This window comes from Ictidomys tridecemlineatus, chromosome 6 (genome assembly GCF_052094955.1).
Source record: "Ictidomys tridecemlineatus isolate mIctTri1 chromosome 6, mIctTri1.hap1, whole genome shotgun sequence".
NCBI lineage: Eukaryota > Metazoa > Chordata > Mammalia > Rodentia > Sciuridae > Ictidomys > Ictidomys tridecemlineatus.
Window position 1 is genome coordinate 170,462,292 of NC_135482.1, and position 15,268 is coordinate 170,477,559.

Here is a 15,268-nt window from a genome sequence, read left to right on the forward strand (position 1 = left end):
AAAAAAGTTTTTCACATTACAAAATGTCCAAGTCCGATTTTCCATAACCTGAAAATATTTCGCCTCATATGGCAAGAAGGACATGTAAAGATCTTGAAAAGAGGATATTATCTTGAGTTATCCAGGTCCTTAAAAGCAGAAAACCTGGGTTAGTGTTGTAGCTCAGTGGTAGAGTGCTTGCCTCCCACATGTGAGGCATTGGATTCAAGCCTCAGCACAACATTTAAAGAAAAATTAATAAAGTAAATTCATTGTGTCCATCTACAATTTAAAACAATATTTAAAAAAAAAGCAGAAAACCTTTTCCACCTGATCAGAGGAAGTGTGACGACAGAATCTAGGTGGCTTCTAAAAGATGGACATGGAAAGGAAAATGGATACTCCCTGAGTCTACAAAAAGAAATACATCGTTACCATTACTAATGCCTGGATGTTAACCCACTGAAACCCAAGTTGTACTGACCTACAGGACTGAAAAATAATAATTTTGTCATTAAATCTGTGATAACTTTTTTTTTAGATTTTTTTTTTAGTATTTATTTTTTAGTTTTCAGTGGACACAACATCTTTGTTTGTATGTGGTGCTGAGGATCAAACCCAGGCCGCATGCATGCCAGGCGAGCACGCTACCGCTTGAGCCACATCTCCAGCCCCTAATCTGTGATAATTTTGATAAAGAAAAGAAAACTAATACAACACTCTGCATGTTTTAAAACTAGATCCTTCATGATTTAGCTACATGATTTGATTCTTGCCTACCTATATCTAACTCTTGGAATGCATCTCTTTCCCTTATTACATTCTACCAACATATGTTCCCGAAATGCACCAAGTGATGTTTCTGAACTTGTGGCTGTTTTCAGAAATTTGCTTCCACTCACTGTCTCCATTCTTTTCACCAAACTGAATTCATCCTTTGATTCTCAGCATAAATATCAACTCTATGAGAGGCATTCCCAACTACCAAACTAAATTATATTTCTTATTTTATACTGACTTAAAAATGTATTACTTAGGATATACATACTTTTAAAATACATACTTAAGTGTGTTACTTATAAAAGTGTATCTCCCTTGCTACAGTGTTAACTTTGTGGAAATAAAAACATTTTGGTTACTATTATATATCCTTAGTACCTAGCATGTAGCAGGAAATCATTAATTTATTGAGAAGATATATACTGAAGGAATTATTAACTGAATTAAAAGTCAACAGATACCTTTAAATTTAATAATACTGAAAAAATATTTATAATTGTTTTAAAAATTTTTTGTAGTTGTAGATTGACAGCATACCTTTATTTTATTTATTTATTCTTATGTGTGCCTCACACATGCTAGGCAAGTGCTCTGCCACTGAGCTCCAGTGCAGCTACACATTTATAATATTTTAAGTATTTAAAATTAAAACAAAATAATTGTTAGAAAAAATAGTATAATTTTTACCTTTAAATAATAAAAATATATAATATATTCAACATCAGTACTCTTCTTCAAAATTTTATTGATAAGAATGTACTAAAGTACTTAAAAATGTTATATATCCACAGAATGATTATTTACAACTTAAAAATTAATCTAAAAGCAGGATATTAAAAGTTTGCAATACTGAAAAACTGTTCATATAAATAAACAATTTAATAAATATTAATTGTATTTCAAATTATAAATTAAAATTTGGTGGTTAAAAATATGTATTTGAAGAATTGATATATCTTTGTTTCCTTAACAAATAATTCTAAAAGAAAAAGTACAAGAAAAAGGTTTATGAACATTTTTATGTTATATACATATAGAATATATATTTACATTCTCATCCTTCAGTAGTCTGCCCTGTTTGGCATACTATGACATATTTTTGTTTTGACATTAATGTACTTTAATTTTATCCTTTGTTTTTACTGCATCTTGTCGTTCTTTTGTTATATGTTTGATTTTTTGCCATCACTATTGTATATTCTTTTGATATGTAAGAGCTCTTTACTCATTAAGTCTGTTAACTTTTAGCATATAAATATATAATATTTTTCCTACTTGTATTTGCCTTTTTATTTTATTAATTTAGCCATATAGTGCCGTACATATAGCCATATAGATATATAAAGCTTTTATTTAGTCATATCTTTTTATTTCACAGTTTCAGCTCTTGGTATTAATGATTTAAAATGATGTTACGATAATACATAAGTATTCATTTTAATTTTCTATAATTATGTTCAGTTTCATTCTTACCTTTAAATTTTAACACATAGAATTTATGTCACATAATATGTGAGATAACAATATATTAATTATTTTTACAAATGGTTATGCCACTTGGTAACCCTCTGCCAAATGATGCTTCCCTCTGCATTGATAATATATGGAATGTTTACATATTAACATACGGGACACTGTAGCCTATTTGTTGACTTCCTATGACTTGTCTATTCTTATATCAGTACACTATCTTTTCTTTTTTAGCTTTTTTTTGTAGTTATAGTCAAACACAATACTTTTATTTTATTTATTTATCTTTATGTGGTGATGAGGATTGAAACCAGTGCCTCGAAAATGCTAGGCGAGTGCTCTACCCACTGAATCATAACCCCAGCCCCTACATTATCTTAATTGTTTTATTTCTTGTCTTATTTCTTTATAAATTCTTTTCATAAATTACATCTACTCATTTCCTATAGATCATAAAATAATAAGACCTATTTCTTTGTAATTCCATGTAAAATATTAACTTTCTTCTTATTAAACTAACAAAAAGCTTCTATAGCTTTTAGGATTAGTTATAGTTAAATTCCTTGTTTTCATTTTCACATGGTTTCAGGCTACCATGAATACTCACCTTTATAAAAATTGCTTAGTATTCCCACTAGCTTAATCATTTACTTGAGAAATATTTTACTATAATTACATCTAAGCACAATGCAAGGACTAGAGATACAATGTTGAAAAAAGAGAGGTTCTATTCAACATAGTACTGAAGTCCCAACTGGAGCAATTAGGTCAAAAAAAAAAAAAAGAAGAAGAAGAAACAAAAGTTGGATCTAAGTTGGAAAGGAAGAAGTTAAATGATCTCTTGTTACAGATGTCTTGTTTTTATACATAAAAAACCTTTAAGCACCTGTGCCAATTACAGCTTAATCACAATAGAGAAATCCATCACATCCACCATCCCAAGAATTTTGTAGAGTGTACACAAAGGAAAATCTTGGGACTATCACAGAATTCTGTGTATTACGATCTTTTGTTCCACAGCACTGTTAATAGTACTCACAGAAATTATCATTTGAAAGGTATTAATATTTATCATCTTTAAAACTTCAATTTGCTTCTTTTACTTTCTATCTTCTAGTCCTCACTTCATTATGCTCACTTTTCCTTTTAAATTGAAAAAACATCCTGAACATATGTATAAGGGCTATTTTAATGTCCTTCTCTGATAATTCTACTATTTCTGTTGTTTCTGAATCTGCTCCTGTTTGTTGACTTTTTTCTTCTGTTTATGCACCCCTTTTTTCATCCTCTACATTGCTTAGTAATATTTTCTTGGATGCTAATATTTAATTTATGTTTTCTGGTGAAGTATTGTCTGCATTTCTTTAAAGAGTATTGGCATTTTGGTCTAACTGGAATTTAAATTGCATAGATCAGTGTGATGTTTCAAGTCTTGTTTTTAAGCTCTGTTCTAGTGGATCCAGAGTAGCCTTCATTGTGGGCTAATTTAAGTCACACTATGATGTGACTCTTTCACAATCTCTAGTATATTCCACCATTGTGTATATCAAAATTAGGTATCCTCAATTTGCAGATGATACTTAAAGAAATGTAATGGAATACAAGTACAAACACTGTATCACTTTATTCTCAACTGCCAGGTATAAATACAAATATCATATATCCATGAAACCTGAGGTGTGTACTTATTTATAAACAATGACTTCAGAAACATTAACTTTATCATAACTCATGAAATAAGAATACCAAACAGGTCAGGAGATGAGGTCAATATTACCTTTGTAAAATGAGTGGGCAAAGCTCTGCTCAGGAATTAACTTGGCAAGGAATCCATGGTTCAAACTTGGATGAGGGATAGATGGTATGACCACAACTGTGGAGAAAATCATGGAATCAAATTTGAGGCAGCATGTAACAACCTGGAACATGGTCCACTGAAGATCCAAGACAATCCTATATTACTGCAACATGCAAACAGTACTAGCAACAAAGAATGTATCTCTGAAGAGAAGAGGTCAAGATAATCAATATACTCACTAAGAGTAATTTTAATACCACACATAGAGACATACAAATACACAAGAAAATCATAACCAGAAGGTTCAGTATACTATCAATTATTTTATACAGACACGATAGATATGAACACATTAAAAATGAAGAAAAAAGTAAAAATAATATAATAAAAGTCTTAGTGTCTGAAATTGTGAAAGGACACAAACTAGAATGGGAGGATGATGTTCAATTGGTAGAATAAAATTAGAAGTGAAACTATATTATAATGAAATAACCTCAAATTTCTATGTTAAAAGTAAACATGACATATAAAAGCAAAATATTATAACTAAAATATAATCCTTATCTATACATTAGCAATGAAAGATAAATAAGATCAGGTATGCTTACGGAAAACAAGATGCAGAGATTTGACCACTAATTTCTACTCACTTTTTTAAAAATATCAATTTAATTTATAGATCACTTGTAATTATTAAGGAAAGGCAATTTCAACTAAAAATTAACCCCATGACACATGAAATAACCACTGAGTAATCAAGGTTACACTAAAAAAAAAAAAAGAGGAAAAACCTTGATGTAAACACCTGGTGGGAAATACAAATCACTGAAAGCCCCTCATGGTACTAAAATGTAAGTTGCCAGAAAATGTGGTTATTGTTTTCAAGCAGAGTAGACAAAGCTGATAATGTAAGAACTTCAGCAAAATGACTATGTTTTGCAAATGAGCAAGACAACATGACCCAAGATGGTTTTTACTGTCTATGATGTTCTCTCTCCACTAGATTTTGATTTTAGTGAGGCCACTTTGTACAAATTTTGTACAGCTTGTACAATTTAAAATGTAGGTCTGATATATCATGAATGACTGACAGGCTATTTAGATAGTAAAATAACTGTAAACAGCAGAAGAAAGCAAGATAGACAAAGAAGGAAAGAAGGAAGGAAAAAAATTAATTTTCCAGCTTGGTATAAAAATTTATATTTTGGCTTATTCTTAGTCTTGAACAACTCTATAAGGACCTCTTAATTTTCTTGTTCTAAAAATAAAAGAAGAAATGTTTTAAAAAGTATGAGTCACATGCATATTAAATAGTGGTATGGCTAATTGATTTTTATTATTAATAAATAGGAAACAGTAGAACCAAAGCTGCACACACACACACACACACACATAGATAGATAGATAGATAGATAGATAGATAGATAGATAGATAGATAGATAGCAAATACTATAAAAATATCATTCACACATTTTATGGAATTAAAATATTGATTTGGCATTCACATACCAATTATTTATAACTATTTGAGATAGGGACTGGGCCTATAGCTCAGTAGTAGAGCATTTACCTCACATGTGTGAGGCACTGGGTTTGATCCTCAGCACCATATGAAAATAAATTAATAAACAAAAATATTTTTAAAATAATGATTATTTAAGATAATTATGAGCAAGTCCAGTTCAAATATGAATGTAAAAATCAAAAAAAAAAAAGAAAGGAAAATAAATGGTGGTGAAAAATAAACAAAAACAAAATAAAGTACCTGTACTTGTTGGTGAATTTATTTCTTGTCTGATGTTTCTACCTGGTTGGCTTCCAGGTCTTGCAGTCTCTCTCTGGGGTTCTAATATGTCACGATACTTAGAAACCATCAGAACCGAAATGAAGTAAACAACAGCCAGAGCTAAGAACTGTGCCTGCTTGCTGTCATCCTGTGTAGAATGAAAAGGCAGTTGGACACTCAAAATTTTTTAAAGTGTTATGTTCTTAAAATATAAGCAACTACTACTATTTTGCTTTCTTTATGGAGACAAAATGATATTTAACTTATATTAAAATCTGCAAAGTATATATTGTTATTTTTATCAAGTAAACATATATATGAAACTTCAAAAATGTATTATCTGAGTTATAGGTTAAAAATAATTTTAAAAAACTAAAATGTTGAAATTTTGTTAAATAGGACACAAAATTTTATCCTTTGATCTCTTTACCATTTTTATTTATACTATTTAATATACACAATTTGGAATATAGTATATGTGTTCATAAAATATGCAGGTGGCACAAATTTGAAGGGAATAATTTAATGTTCTAGATTTTAAACACTTAAGAGCTTAACTATTATAACTGAATTAAATTAACAAGATAAAATTATAGTTGAAATACATATAAAATTTTAATGCAGTAGGACCTGAGCAAGAAAATATACGGACTATGAAATGAGGGAAATATAAGCAATAAAAGAGCCTAAAAGATGAATTTTATACAAGTTTGATATGAATTTGAAGGGTGACATGGTAGCTTTAAAAAATTCAAATTCAATCTTTTATTGCAATAAAAGATAAAAAGTAATAATCTAATTCTACTGCACAGGAAAAATGACATCTAAAACAATACCAATATTTGAGGCTCCTCATTTCAAAACCTCAATGGTAATATGGACTTTTTCCAGAGGAGAACAGCAAAGTGACAAAGAGTGTGATACAAATGGGCCATGCCAGTTAAGGAGATAATAGTTTTAAAAAGCAGACTGCAGTCTGGGAGAAAATATAACTTCATAATGGGTTTCTTTTCAAAATATAAGAAACTGCATGTAACCTTGAGAGCTCTATTTAAAAAGCCTACATAATCATCTTTTGGGAAATTATGATTAGAAGAGTAATTTATATGACCTCGAAACCATTCTTTTTTAGAACTTTATTTTTATTTATTTATTTATTTTGTGGTGCCGGGAATCAAACCCAGTGCCTCATACATGCTAGGCAAGCGCTCTACCACTGAGCCACAACCCCAGCTCCCTGTAATAACACTTTCAATGAAACTTGTATCTAAAGAATCAAATGCAAATGCTTATATAAAATCTTCTCTATAAGTCAAGTAAAAGTGATTCTTCTAAAATCAAATTTTTAGGTAGAAACCATGGTCCACAGATAACAGGATTAAAAAAAAACCAGAAATAAGAAAAGCATGCATTCAATTCTAATAACTTCATTAATGAGTATTTTAGATTTAGTATTTATTTAAGCACAAGCAAACAAGATTCAGAATTTGCATGCACTTATCAGAAAAGAAAGCAAACAAGAAATATTTACTAATAGTTTGAGGTCATCAAACAATTAACACAACTAATGAAGAAAATGACTAAAATTGATAAAATGTGCTCTGAAATAGTATGATTTAGGATTTTATACACTACTTATATACTATTTTTCTCACTAGGTGATAAATAACTTTTCTAGAGAAAATTTCTTAAGTGTTTAAAATCTGTATTTCTTGCATTATAATGTTGATGGCATAAACAGAAGGAACATAATCAAACACTTAAATCAAACACTTTGTAATTACTACAAAAGAAAATGAAATACAAATCAGACTAATAAAAGATATCATCAAGAATGAATTCACACATAGCTCGAGCTATGATAGACCTTATTTTGAACAAGCTCTACTTCCATAACAGGAAACTCAGCACTAGGCAGTAGAAGGCATTCAACAGTATATGTGGAATGAACGAATGAATACATTTTCAATAGTAAAGTTGTAGAGTCGTAAATAAAAGAAAGTGTGCACTATGGTAACAGTCAAGCTAAAATTCTCCCTCCTGGCATTAAGAACGTTTCTTTATCTTTTTAAATTCAGGTCTTTAAGCCAATTGTACTACTTATTCACACTTCTGTTGTTGAAAATAAAGCCTGATAAACACAGAAGCTAAACATTTGAAAAATGACTAAATTTTTATAGAAATGAGCTCACTTGCTTAGGTATTTTACAAACAAATAGGTCTCTCTTGATGGGTCAGGGTGGCCCACGCCTATAATCCCAGTGACTCTGGAAGCTGAGATGGGAGAATTTTAAGTTTGAGGGCCTCCTCTGCAACTTTGCATCTGGACAACTTAGTGAGAACCTGTCCCCCCCAAAATTTTGTAACATATCTCTTTCACAGTTTACTTTCTTGTTGCATTCAAGTTTTATGGCCTTTTAGTGTCTTATAATACTTATTCATATACCAGTTGGAGGGCATGTGATTTATTTCTAGATGTGGGCTATTCTGAATAAGGCTACCAGGAACACGATGTGCAACATTTGTGCAAAGGCATGTTTCATTTCTCCTGGATGTTTTCCTAAGAATGAAAATGTTAGGTCATATGATGATTATACATATGACCTGTTGAGGAACTGTCAAACTGTTTTCTCAAGTGGAAGCCTTATTTATGTTTCTGCTGGCAATGTTTGAGAGTTCCAATTTCTGCATATCATTGCTATCACTTATTATTTTCTGCCTGTTATGATTCTGGAATGTGTATTTCACTGTGGCTTTGGCTTGCCTTTTTTTTATTAAAAGAAAATACATTGTTCTGTGATGCATAAAATTATCTTTTTAAAATTTTTTGTTTCTTCTTTTTAGTTCTACATAACAGAATCCATTTTGATATATTCCTACAAACATGGAATGCATCATATTCTAATTAGGATCCCAGTCTTATGGATGTACACTATGTTGAGATTCGCTGTGGTATATTCATATATGTACACAGTCTGTAGGCTCTCTCTTCACATTCTTGATTGTTTCCTTTGCTGTAAAGCACAGCATTTTAGTTTGATACTATCCCATTTACTGATTTTCACTTTAGAAGTCTTATTAAGGAAGTTGGTTCCTATGCCAACATGTTGGAGTGTTGACCCTATATTCTTTTTCTAGTAGGTACAGGTTTCTGGTCTAATACCTAGGTCTTTGATCCACTTTGAATTGAGTTTTGTACAGGGTGAGAGACAGTTAAATTTCATTCTACTACATTGGGATTTCCAGTTTTCCCAGAACCATTTGTTTGAAGAAGCTAACTTTTTTTCAATGTATGTTTTTAGCACCTTTGTCTAATAAGAGATAACTGTATTTATGTGGGTTTGTCTCTGTGTCTTCTATTCCATTGGCCTTCATACCTGTTTTGGTGCCAACACCATGCTACTTTTGTAACTGTTTCATTTTTCTCACTAAGGATTGTCTTGGCTATTACGGGCCTCTTATTTTTTCAAATGAATTTCATGACTGCTTTTTCTATTTCTATTTCTGTGAAGAATGTCATTGGAATTTTGATGGAAATTGCATTAAATCTGTATAGCACTTTTGGTAGTATGGTTACTTTGACAATATTAATTCTGCCTACCTATGAACATGAAAGATCTTTTCCTCTTCTAAAGTCTTCTTCAATTTCTTTCCTTAGTGTTTGTTTTAGTCAGCTTTTTGCAACTGCAACTAAAAGTCTGGATCAGCACAATAGTACAGAAAGAAAAGTTTATTTCAGAGATCTCAATCCATAGACAACAGACTCCATTCCTTGGGGCTCAAGGTGACGCTGAACATCATGGCAGAAGAGTGTAGCAGAGAGAAGCGGCTCACATGATAATCAGAGAGCAGAGAGAGAGAGAGATAGGTCTCCACTTGCCAAGTAAAAATATATACCCCCAAGTTACACCCCTAAGTCCCACCTCCTCTAGCCACACCCCAACTGCCTTCAGTTACCACTCAATTAATCCTATCAAGGTGATTATTTCACTGATTGGGTTAGGGTGCTGTTTGGTAACCCAATCATTTATTTTCTGAACCTTCTTGCACTGTTTCACTTTAAACTTTTGGGAGACAGCTCACATCCAAACCATAATAGTGTTCTATAGTTTTCACTGTAGAGGTTTTTCATCGATCTCTTTTGTTAGATTGATTCCCAAATTGATTTTTTTTGGTGGAGGGGGCTATTATGAATGGCATAGTTTTCCTAATTTCTCTTTCAGCTGAGAATCATTGGTGTATAGGTTTGCGTTTCTTAATAGCTAAATAATGTTGAACATCTTTTTAAGTGCTTTTGGTCACTGGTAAAGTTTTTGTATAGAAATATTTAATTGTATAATTTTTCCTGGTTTTAATTGGGTTATTTTTCTTCTTCATATTAAGTGCTAAGTATTTCTCACATATTCTAGAAACAAATCTTTTTTTATACACCAGATTTGATAGTATTTTTTCCTACTCTGTAAGTTGCCTTTTCACTTTGTTAATGACAGTTTTCAGAGGTAAAAAGCTTTTAATTTTGATGAAGTTTAATGTATTCAATGTCACTATTATATACTAGTAATTTATAAAATACTTTTATGTCTTACATATATGTGAATCAAGTTTTCAATGACAGTATTTTCTAACTTTTTTTAATAAAAATGACCACTAGTTTTGACAATTTTTCCTTGAGTCTTAGAATAAAAAAAAGTTTGAAAAAGAATTTTTAACTGAGATCAAACTTATAATGAAGTGCAGAGATTTTAAATATAGACTTTAATGAGTTTTGATAACTATATATATTCATGTAACTGTCACCCATGCCAATTCAATGAGGATAGGGTTTTGAGAAAAAGGGTTTGGTTCATTGCTTTGTTAGCAAATGACAAACACAGGGGACTCCAGTCATAAAGGCTATGATTATGCCCATCAGAAAGAACAGAAGGTTTTTAAAGAAGAGATTTATTCCAGGTGTTCCCTGTGGGGGGTTGTGATTCACTTGTTAATTTGGCATACAGCCATTTCTTAGATCTTCTGTGTCATCCCTGAAGTCTGAATTACTTGGTTCCTATGGTGTATGTGGTCTATGATGGGAAACAGGTAATCCTATTCTCCACCATCATGTTAGGAAGGGGGAAAGGGGAAGAGGAAAAATAAAAACATGACTATCTTAAAATAAGCCTCAGTGGCAGAGCAGCAAGGGCTATATTCAAAGCATGAGGTGGACCACTGTTACATAACCAAACAATTTCAAAGAATATAGCATTTTCATTTACCTAAAACTTCTGTTATCACTCTTTTCTGTTAATTCCTTCAGTTGCCACTATCATTCTGATATTTGTCACTTTATTTTAGTTTCTCATATTCTAGAACCTCATAAAAATCGATAACAGCATTTACTTATTTGCATTTGGTATAGGTTTTTTACTCTGACCCAGTTAGTATATGTTGTATTATTCCATTATTTCTGCTTGCTGAATTCTATCACGCATTCTGTGAAAATGTCTTTTAAATGTATATTATTATGATTCTTTGTACATTAAACATCCATACAAGCAAATACATGTTAATGAAGATATTTAGGTTTGCAAAAGCTGGGCATGATGGTGGCTGAAAGAAATGGAAGGCTATTGCTAAGGGTGTGTTCAATCCCCAGTACAGAAAGGCGGGGGTGGTCCTTCAATAAGTAATATCATTAATGAGCTCTGAAATTCTTTTGAAAACTTAATGTGTTAACTAAGGTGATAAGAAGCCTTCTAATTCAACTTTTAAAGATAAAATTTACTTTAGCTTGTCTCATTTTAAATACATACAAGAGACCTAGTATAATCTGGGCTCTAGGGGTGAAAGGAAAAAGCATAATAAATTTACTTTCAAATTCAGTTTTTTGGGAAACACTAAAAATAATTGTTTTAAAAAATCCATAGTTTTTTCTAGCATAATTTAGTCATAGTTTCTCATAGAAAATTTTGCCACATAACTATTTTATCTGGATCTACATAGTTCCTGTAAGTTTAAATCACAACATCTTCATCATAGAAAATACATGAGAGCAGGCCATGTGTGGTGGTGAAAGCCTATTTTCCCAGCAGTTCAGGAGTCTAAGGCAAAAGGATTGCAAGTTCAAATTTAGCCTCAGCAATTTAGCAAGGCCCTAAGCAACTTAGCAAGACCTGTCTCAAAATAAAAAAAAGAAAAAGGGATGGGGACGTTGCTGACAAGTTGAGCATGCCTGGATTCGATCCCCATACCAAAACAAACAAACAAAAAATAAGAAGAGGGATTTATTCTCTGTTATGGCTTAGAGATGAGGCTTAACCCAAAAGCTCCTATATGAGACAACACAAAAACCTTCAGAGGTGAAATGACTGAGTTATGAGAGCCTTAATTTAATCAGTGTACTAAAGTATTAATAAGGATAATAGGGGTAACTGCAGGAAGTGGGTCATCAGGGGCTTGCTTTTGGCGTATCTATCTTATCCCTGTTGAGGAACTCTCTCTCTGCTTCCTGACTGTCATTTCAGGAGCTGCTTTCCTACACTTGCAGTCTTCTGCCATTGATGTTCTGCCTCACCTTGGGCCCAGAGCAATGCAGTCAGCCATCTGTAGACTGAAACCTATGAAATCGTATGCCACAACTAAACTTTTCCTTCTCTAAAAATGTTTTTGTCAGGTGTTTTGGTCACAGTGGCAAAAAAGCTGACTAAAATACTCACATTTTCTCAAGTTTTTCTTCTGTCATATAGCTAAGTGTGTACTTTCAGTGCCAACAAAACTCAGAATTCCTTAAAAACTGTGGTAATCCTTTATTTCTAAAATTTAAATGTTTGTATATGCATATGTATAATCTTAGTAGAAAAACTAAATACTTTAAACAGTTGAGAAAAAACTCAAGGGAAAAAATAACACTAAAATTCTCCATCCTAAGATTATAGTATACCACTTAGTTACTTGATCTATGAAGATATGCACATATAATTCCTAAAAAAAAAAAAACCTAATAATTTTGGATCTCCTTTGTTTTAGAAATTAAGGCTCTTAAAAATGACTATGGGCTGGGCATGGTGGCATAGCCTATAATCCCAGTGACTGGGGAGGTTGAGGCAGGAGGATCATGAGTTCCAAGCCAGCCTCAGTAACTTAGCGAAGCACCTAGGCACTCAGGGAGACCTTGTCCCTAAATAAAATATAAAAAAGGCCTGGGGTGTGGCCCAGTGGTTAAGTGTCCCGGGGTTCAATCCCTGGTACCAAAAAAAAAAAGACTACGGGTTTATAGAAATTTCAAAAATAATAAAAATAAATTGGCATTCTTAGCATAATATTTACAATTCATCTCAAATATTGTTAATTATAAAACACTCCAAAATATAATGGATTATTTAAATTTAAAAAAAAAAAAAGGTTTCTTGGGCCAGGTGTAGTGGCTCCTGCCTGTGATCTCAGCAGTTCAAGGAGCTGAGACAGGAGGATCTTAAGTTCAAAGCCATTAGCCACTCAGTGAGACCCTGTCTCTAAATAAAACACAAAATGGGGCTGGGGATGTGGCTCAGTGGTTGAGGGCCATGGGTTCAAGCCCCAGTACTTCCTCCCCCACCCAAAAAAGGTATCTTGGAATCTATGAAATATAAGATAAAAATTGATGAAAAAATAATGGTTTTAAACAATCTGTTTGGATTCTGATGCTACCTAATACCAACTGTATTGTCTTAAAATTTCTGAATTTTAACTTTCTCTTATTTCTCAACTGGAAAGCTTAGGATAATATAAATTCAGTGCCTCATACATAATAATGTAAACTCCAGGAACATTAGTCTTATCTTGATGATATTTGGAAGGTACACCCTGGTAACACTTAATACAATTTATTTTCTTTAGGAAAGAAGCTAAATACCACTGTTGAGGTTTCCAATCTATTTACAAAACATTAATGAATCTGAAAGAAATGATGATAATCTAGTATAATAATCAATTTAAATTTATAAACAATTTAAACACAATCTCACCTTTAAAATCTTTCTATATTCAATGTTAACTCTGTCAGTGCCTTTTGGGGATGAAGATCTGTTCCATGTTAGTGGTTTGTGATAAACATATTAATAATTTTTATCAATATTGAGTCTGCTATGAAACACTATATATGTTTCTATGTAATTTATGAAAAGGTCAATCTTTTTATCTTTTATTTTTAGTGCATTATAGTTATACATAATAGTAGGGTTCATTTTGAAATATTCATAAATGAATATGAATATTTCAAAATGAAATATTCATATTCATATAACATAGCTTTTTCCAGTACCATCCCCTTACTTTTCTTCCTCCCCCACCCACTAATCTTTTTATTACCTTGAGTAATTGACCATGAACTTTCTTAATTATGTTTTCCTTTAAACTTTATTAAACTATTGTTCTAATTCAAATTCCCATAGATATCTGAATTTTTAAAATGCATATTCTACTTTACAAAATAATCTCCTCAATAAAGTAATTGCCACAAACACCTAATAAGTTATCAATCCTTCTCATCCAACATAAGAAACACAAAATATTCCATATCTGCAAATAGAGAAGGAATACTAAATGCTAAATGAAAGTGATGCAAGATAAAGTGAATTATAGCTGTTCAGGCTATCCCTACCCTTAAAATAGAAAGAAAAATTATATAAAATTGTTGTTTAGTTTTGTTGTGTGTGTGTGTGTGTGTGTGTGTGTGTGTTTTGTGGTCTGCAGATCAAACCCTGGGCCTTATTCATGCTAGGCAAGCACTCTATCACTGAGCTATATCCCCAACCCTCACATAGTTTTTAAAAAAATGATATATCAAGCTTTCAGAGAGAGCTATTGTTCAGACATTCTACAAGCAGCAATATGAGATAAACCAAAGTACTAGGGCATTTAGTTTTAATATGCATATTCTTGTAAAGTTAATGCTATTTTACACAAATGACTGTAAAAAGTTTTTATAGGAAAACCAAGCAGATACAACTTACCACATCCCGAAAGACAACGGCACGAAGGCGATTAATATCAACATCCTGAAGAAGTCTATCAGGATCTTTGATAGGAGAAAGGTTACCTGGAACATTTTCTAAGGGAGTCTTAAAAACAAAAAAGAATAGTAAAGAAGTAACATATTCCAAAAAATCATACCGAAGTATCATTTCCCACTATCTTTAACTTAGGCTGAACTAACTTCCTCCTCACAGAGCTAACATCTATTAAGGACACCCAATTATAAGGCACATTTTTTATTCTCTGCTCATGGTTTCTCTTTATCAGCACCATTACCACTATAGACCTATAAAGGTAGGTAACAGAATAGTAGGAAAAGACTGATCTTGAATTTCACAACATCTGGGCTCAAGCCTCTGCTGTGTGACCTTGTGCTTATTGTTTAAATTTCTTTTAAGTCTCAGTTTCCCTGTCTCTAATTAAAAATTGTCTTTGAGTCTCTAGGCTCATTTATTCATCAGGA

At 31.9% G+C, this 15,268-nt stretch overlaps 1 protein-coding gene across 4 annotated transcripts in view; it reads right to left on the bottom strand.

Moving 5' to 3' along the window:
* The window catches only part of Nbea (neurobeachin), a 603,852-nt gene that overhangs the window by 385,091 nt on the left and 203,493 nt on the right, over nt 1-15,268 (bottom strand). For all 4 annotated transcript variants that reach the window (XM_078016116.1, XM_021730370.3, XM_021730357.3 and 1 more), the window contains 3 exons: nt 14,784-14,891; nt 5,794-5,962; nt 4,007-4,102 (listed from right to left, as the gene is read on the bottom strand). In XM_078016116.1, the coding sequence (XP_077872242.1) occupies nt 4,007-4,102; nt 5,794-5,962; nt 14,784-14,891 (373 nt within the window). The remainder of the gene's footprint in view (nt 1-4,006; nt 4,103-5,793; nt 5,963-14,783; nt 14,892-15,268) is intronic.